This window comes from Mastigoproctus giganteus, chromosome 2, assembly GCF_048544385.1.
Source record: "Mastigoproctus giganteus isolate SK-2022 chromosome 2, ASM4854438v1, whole genome shotgun sequence".
In the NCBI taxonomy this organism is placed as follows: Eukaryota; Metazoa; Arthropoda; class Arachnida; order Uropygi; family Thelyphonidae; genus Mastigoproctus; species Mastigoproctus giganteus.
Genome location: NC_143576.1, coordinates 218213028 through 218226555, shown reverse-complemented (window position 1 = coordinate 218226555; position 13528 = coordinate 218213028). Strand labels below are relative to the sequence as shown.

General features: G+C 32.3%; 1 protein-coding gene across 1 annotated transcript in view; it reads right to left on the bottom strand.

Annotated features, from left to right (window-relative positions):
* Positions 1–4071: 4071 nt before the first annotated feature.
* The window catches only part of LOC150090129 (uncharacterized), a 202421-nt gene continuing 192964 nt past the window's right edge, over positions 4072–13528 (bottom strand). The window contains exons 15-19 of the mRNA XM_090389758.1: positions 11478–11670; positions 10772–10865; positions 8892–9056; positions 6598–6844; positions 4072–4518 (exon numbers count right to left, since the gene is read on the bottom strand). Of these exons, the coding sequence (XP_090245884.1) occupies positions 4375–4518; positions 6598–6844; positions 8892–9056; positions 10772–10865; positions 11478–11670 (843 nt within the window). The 3' untranslated portion in view covers positions 4072–4374. The remainder of the gene's footprint in view (positions 4519–6597; positions 6845–8891; positions 9057–10771; positions 10866–11477; positions 11671–13528) is intronic.

The window sequence follows — 13528 nt, the reverse complement described above, 5'->3', positions numbered from 1 at the left end:
TTAAGAAGGATCTAGAGCTGCTGGAACGAGTACAGAGAAGGGCAACAAGATTAGTGAGTGGAACAAAGGGTTGCTGTTACGAAGAAATGCTTAAGATTTGCAAATTACAGTGTCTGGTAGTAGGTCCCTGTGAAGTGATCTGATTGAGGTGTATAAAGCCCTGAATGGTTTGAGAAAAGTTCAGTGTTAATGGAATTCTTCCTTTTGCCCAGATTAATTGCCTGAGGGGATATAAATTCAAATTGAGGAAAGACAGTTGTAGAATAGATGTGCGGAAATTTGCCTTTAGCCAGGGTTTGGTCGATTTCTGGAGCAAACTTCAATCTGTCATTGTAGAAGTTGGCATCTTAAATAAATTCAAAGCAGAACTAGACAAACATTTGGAGTGAATGGACAGGTGAAATGGTAAGGTTTTTTTTGGCTGATGCTGTATAAGCTTGTTTTCTTGTATCATATTCCACACTAATACTAAAGCATCTTTAAAGCTGTTGTAATGAAAACCATGAATGCATATACATAGAATGTGATAGTTTAAAGGAGCAAATAAAAAATACCAAAAAAGAAAAAGGCCAGGAATAATGACTGGTCAGTGGTCATTGTTATTATTAATATTTCAAGAAAGACTTTGGAAATTGAAAAATTATAGATTTTTGTTTGGCATTCTGCAAATGGAAATATTGAAAGAATATTTTCAAAAATAAAAAATACAGTGGACAGATGCTATGAAGCAATGATGTAAATACAATTTCGTTGTTATGAAAATTTAATGTGTAAAGATTTTTATAAGATAACCAAAATATTCAGCAAGAAGTTTGATAAAATATTATTGACTAAAACTTTTGGTTTCTGATTTATTTTATCACAATATTTCTTAAAATATATCCCATATTAATATCCCTCAAATATATTAATGTAATTATTTTTACTGTATATTAAAGCATACATTCTCTTTTATAAAGATTTTATTTTCCTCTTTGGAGTATATATGCTTAAAGCCAGATTTTAACTTTAGCATTTACTGTTCTGCTTAATCCTTTTGCAAGTGAGTTTTCAAACAGTATGTAAAAGACAGACAGTTTCAGACAGTAAAATTTTGGAAACACGTTTCAGATTTCTTAATTTTCAGTTTTTATTAAAATAGGAGACCGTTTTTTTTATTAAATTTTATTAAAATATTTTCTCTTATTGTATAAAAATCAAAAAACTTAAATAATATTTAAGAAACTTCTAGAATATTGTGCTATTATAACTCTGTATAAAGAAAGTTATTCTATAAGTATTGGCAAAAAATAGGCAATTCATTTAGAGGAGTACAAATTACTATCCAAAATTCAAGGAGGCTGGCAGTTTAAAGGATAAACCACAATCAGGATGACTGTGTGTAACAATGAAAGCACAAGATAAGACCTAATGCTGATTTCTAAATGCAATTCAGTGACTTGCTGACCGAAAATCTAAGCTGAGATCAATAGGAACAGAGAAACTCCCATGTACTGTAAAAAAAACTGTCTTAAACAAGGACTACATGGTCATATAGCAGTCCAAAAACCCTTATTAAAACCGGAAAATTGAAAGATATGGCTGGCTTGGGTTAAGAGCCATAATTGAAGAGTGGAAGAATGTACTGTGGACAGATGAATCCAAATTTGAAATTTTTGGATCCAAGAGATGTGAGATGATCAACCAAACAAAAAAAAAAAAAAAAAAAAAAAAAAATGGTGCCACATTGTTTAGTGCATACAGTCAGGCACGATGGTTGTTCCCTCATGATCTCTGGGTTCGCTTCTGTTTTTCTGGAGTGGTTGACGTCACCAGAATTGAAGGAATTTTAAGAAAAGAAAGCTACAAAAACATTCTTGAACATAATGCAATATCCTCTGGATTTCAACTTTGTGGAAGAAATTTTATATTACGACAAGACAACGACCCAAAGCATAGCTCTAAGCTGTGCAGGGACTTTCTTGCAACTAAACAACAGGAGGGAGGTTACAAATTATGGTGTGGCCACCCCAATCACTTGACTTAAACCCAATAGTGGTTTTAGGATCATCTAGATCATCGTCTGCGGCACCTCCATAGCCAGGTGGGCAGGAGCAGCAGTGCGTAGCACACGCTTCTTGATTAGACCAGGGTTGGAGCCCATGACCACCAAATACGGAGGATGCGAAAAGGTCAGGGAATGACCACCGCATATCCTCGGAGCAATATCTCCTTGTTGCTAATGCTCCTAAAAACCAAATAACAACCATCGTCTGTGGAGTCCACCCAAATATTTATGGGAAACTTTGTAAATCACTTGGAATAATGTTAGTCAAGATTATTATTAAACTGCCATAGATACTCTTATAAAAATTAATTTCCAGAATGCCACTTCTGTGTAAGGCAGTGATAAAATCTCATGGAGAATATTTTGATGAAAAATTGGTACAGTTGCTAATACTAATCATTTCAATATTTTTTTGCTGTAAATTTTTCAATGCTTAATAAAAAAATCTTAAAATACTTTGTGGTGTGTTTTTTTATATTAAATCTTACATTGTCATAGCTAATTTAAAAAAAAAATTAGCTAAAATTGTTGTTGTATGCTGCATTCCAATCTTTTACTTTTTTTTTTAATTAAAAAAAGTAAAGAATTATTTAAAAAAAAAACATGTCATTACTTGTTTTAATACAGCATATACATGTATTATTTGATACTTGTTTCATCAACTTCTGGATGCATATTCCAAGTTCCACATTCCAAAGAATTTTCTTCAATTTCACATCACCTCAAATTTTGTCAACAGGGTATGTCCTCCTATACCGATTTTCAAAACTATCGTAATTATAAAAATGACTATTAGTTATAAATACAGTTGATGGCAGCAAATCTCTGTGGAGTTTTGAGAGAATCTGTACATATACAGACAATTTTTTTGATAATACATTGAAAGAATCTTCAAAACATCCCCCCCCTTGGTCCTTCACACAAAAAAAAAAAAAAACATGCATACTTCAGAAATAGATAGCAGCAACCACAAAATCTTTAATGAGTTGTGTTAATTTGGGAAAACAGATAATTGTTTAAAATTTGTTGTTTTGTTTTAGCAACCACTTAGAAAAAACCTTCACATTTTATATTTGACTTTCGATAAGCAAATCAGAATCTCATATATTGAAAAACCAAAGTGTCTGCTTATACTATGTGGTGAATTATTTACGAAAAAAAAAAAAAAAAAGTAATGGTAAAATTTCTGTTTATTTCACCTTTCCACATTATTTTTGGTTTATATATTTTACAGCATTATCAAAGAAATAAGCTTTTAAGTTACAGCAGATGAAAAAGAAATTATTAATGTTAAATTAAAAAGGGGGAAAAATTCAAAAACAGTTGTACAAAACACTTCTTTCCTCCTGAAAGTTGCAGTAAATTTACATTAAACATTATGAACCTAATGATTAGATCCCTTCATATTTTTTTCTTCTCTTTACAAATGAAAGCATGCTGTTAAAACAAAGATTAACAACAGATAATGTTAACAATGGTTAAAAAAGGACATTATATAAAACATTTTCAAAAAAAAAAAGTTAAATTTGAAGTTTTTGATGTTGGTGAAATAAAACTTTGAGCACAAGAACAAAAAAAAATATTCTTCCCTATAGAAATTACACTCGCACATATAGGTACAAATGGAACATTGAGGAAAAATTACTGAGTTTTGAAATATTGGACAGTATAGTGAATTCACTACATCGTAAAATAAATGTCAACTTCCAGAGATGTGGCACAGTCAGATGAACACAAATGTGGAGGATCTGCACATTTTTGATGAATAACTTTATGAAATACATGCAACAGATCTCTCAAGTCAACAGATCTGTGAAATCATTCACATGGTATTTATGAATTGCAACACGTGTTACCATATTTTACACCTTTCTTCAGTTTCTTTCCTCTAAATGAAAGTTTCTTGGCACAGGCAGAGCTACTGAAGTCAGTACTCGAAATAACTTTACAAACTGTACATCAAGTCACTGTGTATGTTATAAAATTACTACACTGACAATAGTATAGTAAGAAGGATAGTGTGTATGTGTATATATATATATATATAACAAATTACCACATATTTTAAATGCAGTTCTTGGCCAATAGTTATAAAACATCTGGACAAATGAAACATATCCCTGGCTTATTTGTTCAACACAATAAATGCAACAAGACTGTTCTCACTGTTGATTTACAAAGACAGCTGCACTACAATTACACCATAAATAAATCTGTTCTATTATTTTAGACACTGATCTCATTTCGTATAGCTGAACAAGTTTACAACGTTATCACAGTCAAGTACTTGCAAATTCTCTTCTGTTCATTGTAGAACAGTAGGAATTTTATATATGCCACTTTTCTAGACAAGCATTTCCACACTTATGCCACTCATCAAGTGTTACACACACTTCATCAAAGCCTGCAGTAGAAGCTAGCTGACATGCACCAAGATAAGCCATATGGTAGCGATACGGAGATGCATGAACCTATAAGGAAAATAAAACGAGATGTTAAAAGAAGTGAAAAACACAGACACTGCGTAAAGCTAATTTCTGTTTAGTGTTGATTTCAAAAAAAAATAATAATAATAATTCCTCAACCCTTTTAAAGCCTTAAACACTCAGATCCTCCTCTTCCCCCCCACCCACTTTCTTGATAAGAATACCCTTTGCTACCTCCCAACCATCTTGTTAGGCATATTAACATATATGTACAAAGTACCTGTTGTTTCATTATGTCTGTCCATCTGTATGCACGTAACAACTCATCACCTATTGGATGGATTTTGATAAAATTTTATATTTCGCTATTGTAGAAAGATTTGTCAAGCTATCCCAAAGTTCATTAAGTCAAACAAACAGAAATCCAACAATTATTATTTTTGTCTGTCCATACAATAATAATAAATCTAGAGTAATAAATCTACTCCCTGTGGATGGATTGTCATGAAATTATATTTGGTGAGCTTTCCCAAATTTCATTAAAACTTGGACCAGTCAAAATCCAGCAATTATTATTTATTTATTATTATGTGCTAACGTGCCTGAAATGTAATGCACGGCATACATTAACTAACTTTTTGCCCTTCTTTTCTCTGCACCCTTTACAATGGATCTTCATCCTTCATTAAATGAGACTTCCATGCACCATTCAAGGTGCAGTTTAACCAGTGCCTTATATACAACAAGAGAATCACCTTGTTCCTGCTGGAAAATTCTTGCCAACAGGAACAAGGAGGAGATTATATCATTGTAAGCACTCCATGAGTTTTACATCTGCACTCTCAGAGAACTTTGTGTCTGACTGTACATTTACTCCTTCCATATCAACCACCTTGAGTTTGATGCTATCCAAATGGTATGTTATTCTGTGATTACTGCTACTTGTGATTGATTCCTGCAATTACTGTGATTACTGCATCACAGAATTGTGATGCAGTAATCACAATTCTATGATTACTGCATTTATCAATGTACTGCAAAGTACTGCAATTTACATTCTCAGAGTATCCTGAAGAATGTGTCACATTTACCACCTGCTTAATACAGATATCAATATGACAGAGCAAAGTAGATGGATGTTCATTTCTTGGTCTCCATTTCCTCAAACTGCCTTAATAAACCTAGCGAAATCAGTTCAAGCACAGCAACCAGTTTGGATGTTAAATATGCTTCAGTACTGAACACTTTGCTCCTTTTCAACTTTATGATACAACTTCAATAACACTGCCTTTTCCTTATGGGCTACTTCCTGAGTTAAGTTTTGGTAGGTACACTGCCACGCTAATCTTTGCCAAATTCCTTTCAGGCAGTCATTATGCATGCCTCTGCCTCTCTCTCTCTCTATATATATATATATATATATATCTCCAATAATTCAAAATAAAACAAAACATATGCCAGTAGTATGGCAAAAACTTATGTTACACTTTTAAGCCGTTATTTAAATATATATATTAGAGAGAGAGAGAGAGAGAGAGAGAGAGAGACTATATATATATATATATTTTTTTTTTTTTTTTTTTGATATGTTCTAGATATGTTAAAATGTTGATATAGTAGAATATGGTAGTGTAAAAATATCGGATTAGCGAGGTAACAAGTTGAGTGAGTTAAGGTGCAGTCTGAAAATTAATAACCTTAAGTTATATATGATTTTAAAATTTACAAATAATTCTTCACCTAATATGGAGATATATATATATATATATATAGTTACTCTTTAACATCACAAGATATTGGTTATATTCATTGGTTATACTACATAAAAACAATGAAAACGTTAAAAAACAAAATGTTATTTACAAATGCATTAATCATTAAAATGTACGTTAAAATATTTTTAAGCAAAATCGAAACTTTTTTGGAGGCCACTTTAAATTTCTTCACAGCCCATCAGTGGTCTATAGCCTACCTTTAGAGGATTGGCTCATTTTATAGATATTAAAACATATTGCTCACATACTTGACAAGCAAATAAATCGAACTGCTCCAACATACTATTAATTACAGAAATTCTGATCTAATGAGTTAAACCTAGTATTCTAAAAAAAGCAGTAAAATTACCTTAGGAGTGACTTTTGATGGTGTAAGCTTGTCAAGTTCCTTCTCTAGTCTCTCTTGAAGACCAGGCAATAAAGTAACACCACCACTGAGGCAGATACTGCGAGCCATTTCTTTCCTAATATCCATACTACACTCTTGAATGGCACAATAGACCAATTTATGAAGCCCTGGGTTATCCAGACCCCATAGGTCTGGGGAGAAGAGTCCTTCGGGAACCTGAAACCTACTACAGTCCAGTACAACTTCTCTGTAAAGATTACAAAAAAAAAAAAAAAAGATGTAAAAGCGTTTTATAATATCTGAAGATGTGAGAATGATTGTTAAACTTTACATCATATTGTGAAAAAAAAAATACTAATATATTTTAGCACACTAACGTAACAGGACTTCCCAAAACGGTGACAAGAACTTTGCAATATATTAACTTCAGGACCAGCAAGTATGTTGTTATTTGGTTTTTAGGAGCATTAGCAACTAAGGCCATATTGCTCCGGGAACATGCGGTGGTCATTCTCTGACCTTTCCGCATCCTCCGTATTTGGTGGTGACGGGCTGGAACCCCGGTCTAATCAAGAAGCATGTGCTGCACACTGTTGCAACTTCCCACAGAGGCACCTACCAGCAAGTATATGAAACTTGTTCTGGACACTCTTTAAAAAGCATTAAAGAAACTGGAATCTAGAGTTAATGACCCAGTTTATTGTAATGTGGTCTCCCTAAGTTACATAAAACAGGTACCCACCCTAAACCATCAACATTGCTGCTTGTTGTGACACCTGACACCTTCCAAGCACGCTGAAGTTATCTTTTGTTGGGAAGTGCCATTACACTGTAATTAGCAGTACTCATTTCTTGCATTTTCAGTTAGTTTAATATACTTGAAAGTGAGACCATGGTCTCCTTTGTTATGGTCCCACATTTTAACTATACTCTTTGGTTTGATTGAGTATGGGCAAATTCCAGTTCTGCTACTAACAAGGATGTTAAAATTGCAAGAGCTAGGGCAAATTTGGCCAAATGCAGGCATTCCCTCTTGTGTGCATTCCACAATGATGAATTTGTTTTCATGACCTTCAATCTACACTGTTTGGATGTTTTGTGTCTTTCCTGGGTGTTGCCCAGTCATTGCATGGGTTGTGTGCAGCTCCCTGGCAGGAGGTTGAAATCTATAATTATCAAAATAAAGTTGATTATTCCTTTCTTTTTACAAAATGGGTTCTGTTTATCAAATGAAATGCTCAAATTACAGTGTCTGTTTCAATAGTGAATCTGGCAGGAAACTTGGCAGACCATGTTTTGGAACATTTGTATAAGCAGCATATCAACCTCAATCCCTGCTCTAATATTGGGCTTGCCATTGAGATTTTGGGCTACTCTCAAGGATTTTACTACTGCTGATGGTAAATGAAAATAAGAGGAATCATACATGCATAAGTCTATGATCTTGCATTGTAATGGGTGACGTATCTCACCAAATATGATTCTATCAAAGCCTTTGTGCAATAGTGCCCCCAAAATCTAAAAAAATTATTCTTTCCTCCCCTCCCCCCTTTTTTAGCCACACAATCTATATTAGTTTATGTCTTGACTTGCATTTGGTGCACACATCTACCTTTATATTTTAAGAATTGTGTGCTTATAAATATACAAGGAGCACTCTATTCCTTCATCGTTGTTTTTCTGCTTCATTTTTTTTATTTATTTTTAATTGCTTTATACATTTTATCTATAGGTTTGGAATGTTATTTTATGTATTTAATCACTACCTGTTCTACTTATTAAGATTTGTTGTTTAGTTAATCATCACAATAATTTTTATATTATGTTTATTCCAACATTATGCTGTATAGTTTTTAATGTGAATAAATCATCATTATTAAACTGATATGCACTGCAATTTAACATCCAATTAAAGTTATTAACCAATGATAGTTGCTAGCATTTTCCATGTGTTACTTAAAATGCCTTTGCATGTCAGTGATTTGCCACTACTCTCCTAGAGTAACAGTTTTACATGCAAAGTTGTTCCTTTAACTGGCAGATCCATAATATTAGATAAATACAAGAAAAATAGTCACTTAATATATGATAATTCAAGTAAATTATTTGAGATGCCTCAATAAACAATAATTTTCAACCAAAAATTATTTTAGAATTACTTTTTTATTGTTTAATCTACTCTACATCTTGAAGGAATTTTTCAAGATTAAACAATTTTGTCCACAATAATCAACTTTTTTTTTCTCTGAAATTTACAATAATAAGATCTTCAATAAAGCATTTTTAGCACTTACTCCCATGGGCATTCTTCTTGAAAAAACTGCTGAATGGAAAGAGTAGCTTCCAGACTGTCTGGATCATTTCTAAATCTGGAAATTTCATCCTTGTAATCTTCTGCAACATAACACAGATGTTCAAGGATGTATCTCACCAAATATGATTCTACATCACTTAGTAAACTGGAAAAAAATAAAATAATAAATAATCAAATTGCATTGCATATTAAAAGATACAACAAATAAAAATAATGTAAAAAGATGAAAAATAATGTAAAAGTAAAAATGCATGTATAAATGGTAGCTTCCAACACACCAATTATTTTCGTAAACTTGATCACCTCATATCTGGCAGCATGCTCGCACCTGACATGTGGACGTTCATGTGCATTTGTGCTAACACTTCACTACTATCTCTGTAATTTGCCTTAAAGGTTGGCTGGGAAACCATGTGGATGCCATATAAAAAACAGATTTCAGCTTGACTATTGCCAAACACGTACAGCAGTCTGGGTCATCATATAAACCCCCACTGAGCTTCAATCATGGTTACAAGAAGATAAACAATGGACGATGGCTCACAGCAATGCATATTTGCTGTGAAAAACAATCAAAGAAAAAAAGGAACTTGTATTCACTGTCTTTGAATTGGTGATGTTGTATTATAACAGAGCTTTTTGGAATGAAAGAAGTGGCAGAAGTGGGGAGATTGGTTTGACAGATGAACCAAAAAATGACACATGCCAGAAAACCGTTAATGTGAACAGTCCACATGTCAAGTATTATACTATCAGATAATCAGGCTGAGATGCTGAAGACAATCTATGTGTTGAATGGTATCATTTATATATATATATATATATATATATATATATATATATATATATATATTTTTTTTTTTTTTTTTTTAACTCTCCAGTATTTTAATTGTATACTGATAATATATTTAATTTTATTATTTTATTTATATCAATTTTAAGTATTTTAAATTTTAATTGTACAGTATATATATTTATTATAAAACATGTAAATGGTGACTCAGTATTGTTAAAGGTTTTTAAATACAGTTGGTCAGTATTGGAAAAAAAGCAATACATAAGTTGATCTAGGGGTAACTGTACAGTCCAATGTGAAGTTCTCTGAGCAATGCAGATGGGCTGCTAGGACACCTCAATTTTGTTATATCATTAGGACAATGATATATTGAAATATTGTGAGCAGAGACAAGATATCCCAATGTATAAGAAATGGTTAGGCTGCACCTTAAGTACTGTATACAAGTCTCGAAGCTTCATTTTAGGAAATGATGTCAATCTGTTGGAATGGATACAGAGAGAAGAGCAACGACATTAGTAAGGGGCATACAGGAGTACGCTTATTTAGAAAGATTTCAGTTCTGCAAATTTCAGCAGTTGGATACCAATCAGGTATCCTGTGAGGAGACCTGATTAGAGTTTATAAAACTTTAAAAGATCGAGTAAACTTAAATGCTGATGGCATCCTTACTCTTTCTTTGAAAATGCATAAGGGGATATAAATTTAAATTGAAAAAAGATAGTTTCAGAATAGAAGTGCAAAAATTTGTTTTTCCATCCAAAGATTGATTGAATAAAAGAAGGTAGTCTGAATAAACATAGGGCAGAATTAGACAAATTATCAGAGGGTATGGACAGAGAATGAGGTTTTTTTGGCTTGGCTGATGCTGTATAAGCTTGCTTCCTTGTGTCATGTGCCACTACTAATACAATATGTTAACTACAAGAACTGTATATCAAGTGAAAAATAAACATGAAGATTGTGAGCTATGCATAATAATGTTTATAGCATTAACACTCCTAACACAATTCATTTCCTAACTATATATACTTCCTCAAAACTCAAAATGGGAGACAATGTACCTGATATGTTTTTGAGCTAATGCATGCCTAAGATGGTGGACTATCCTTTGACCTCCATAAGGCAGTCGAGTGACTCCATTCTCCACGATATACCCTAAAAAAAGGAAACAAATTTCTATATTAAATTTTTTATGTGATTGGTTTAGGAGGGAAAACAGAGTGATTTTCTTGAAGAGGGACTATTAATGTAGTCTTTTTATGATTTAATTACTGAAATCAAACCAAATAAAGTTTTGTTTACTAGCAATGCAACACCAAGGAAATTTACTGTAGTAGTCGGCCTTTACCATTATAAACTCTGATTTGAAAAATATTTATTTTAAGAAAATGGATGCAAATCCTGCTATTCACATTAATCACATTAATGCAGTAATTTGATTCAAATTAAAAACTACAACATGAATGCCATTATTTCTGAGTGTAACAAAAAAATAATCCTATTAAATTTTATTTTTTAATAAAATGTCTGGATATATAAACTAAAGTAAAAAAAAAATTAAAATTAATGTTTGATAAATAATTTATAGTGTGAAAATGAATGCCTGATGCAGCAGAGTGATCAAATCAGTGTACAGTAATACACACTTTTCAGCTGGGCATGGTTCATGTGATTGCTAAATACAATATAATGATTATTGTCATGTTGATTAAACTCTTGTGACCTACATGGTTGCTGGAAAATAAAACAGAATATTTTACTCCTTACCATCAATAATTGGCAAGATGTCTAGTCTGTCTCCAATGTCTACAACGATACCAGATGAAGCATTGTATGCATAAAGGGAAAGAATGGCTTGGTGAGTTAAATTGATAGCCTTAACTCCAAAGTCTTCTAGTAGTACTCTTGCTACTTTTATTTGTGTCTGTAAGCTGAAACTTCGAGGAACACACATCTGAACCTGGAAATTAAGAACGAATTTTTCTTTAAGAACTGGGTATTACTATTATTGAATTGAATGAAGATATAAGTAAGATGTATGGTTTATGCAGGTACATAAATAAAATTATTTTGTTATTACTGCTAATAACTTGTATGATTTTCACCTGACCTTTATTCAAAGAATTAAAATGTAGTTACAACTTAGTCATATCAATAAAAACCAATGTGAGATTAGTTTCAATTGATATAATGAATTGAACTGCTTGTGAAATAAAATGTTCGTAGTTATAAAAAGTTATTTAGGAATTAATTTTTTTTTCCAATTTCTGTTCATTTGATTTTCTATGGGAAAAAAAAAAAAAAAAAAAAAAAAAAAAAAACTTTTTTGAAGCTTTAAATTTAAAAATTTGCCAAGAAACAATTATTTTTATTAATTTATTAAATACATTTCTTCTAACATAAACAGAATTTGAGGGAAAAAGAGGATTAAGTTTAAATAAACAAAAAGTAATTCAAAAGTTCAAAAGTAATTCAAAACCATAACAAAATACAGAATTATCTGTATTTTGTTATGGTTTATAAATATAACCATATAACACGTATAGAAAACTCAAAAAGTAAGCACTTGGGAAAATATTATATTTTTGGATTGAAAAAAAGTAAATTTGGAAGAGAAGGGCAAAGCTTATCATCTTCAACTATCTTCATATAATTTGAAGAAGTTCTACCAGAAAACAGGACATTCATTACATCATTAACACTGTTCACCATTGTAATTATGGGTAACAAAAAAAACTCAAATTATATATAAAAAACAGCAACTTGTGACACAATGTTCAATTAAATTGCTCCATACAGGAGTAAATCACAACCAATTACTACTAGTAGGTGCTGTTGTCCCAGTACACACCATGCCTTACTGGCTGGTTTGAAACCATGGAAATCCTGTGCTTTCAAACTGTCCAGTAACATGATGGCACAGCAGGTCAGATTCTTAGCCTTCCTGTGACCTGCTATGCCACCTTTATGTCTATTTAAAGGGAACAAAGGTGTCCAAATATTTGGGACCACACACCCGAGGATCTTAATGCTTTAAATGTGAATGTGATACAATGTTTATGCACCGAACCTTCTCTTTTTGAAAAGATGGTATATGGGATTTAATTTTAGAAAACTACATGTAGCCTTAAGGAAAATTTAAGGGAGTTTGATTAGGAATAAATTCAAAAATATAATATTGGTTACACTGCAATTCTGTGGGTGTGCACCTCACACCTAGCACTTCCTGAACATATGCCCCTGCTAGATGCACGTTGTCCCAACCTGAGATTATCTTTGGTGACTCAAACTCTTTTTGAATTCAGCAACTCAAGCCTTCATGGTACCATATGATGGCCAATCATTATATGTCTCCATCATATTCTCACACATTTGCTTCCAGAAAGTCTTTAAAAACAAACTCTGCATGGTGCTTTTCTTTTGTGGAACCTTGCAAGAAGTCTTAATGAATCTTGTAATAGTTAAAAGTATAACAGGAATGGAGAAATGTTTTAATATTTTAGCCTTGACATCCAGTCAATCACATTATTTAAAATAAGAGAAAGCTTTCCATTCAGGATAAATGCATTTAGACCATTTGAGACTAAGTTGGATTTTAGGCTCCTATTACTACAAATTATTTATTTGGATGTATATTTCATCCTTTTTTGGGAGGGGGGTTACTCTGTGTCACCTAGCATGCACTAGCACAAATGCACCATTGCCATAAAATGTGGCTTAAATGTACCAAAAAGGCTTGACATTTTCATAGGGAATATGGGGGGGGAGGGAATGGTGAAGTCAGTTTTTAGATTCATCATGTCCTTGTGATGAAATAT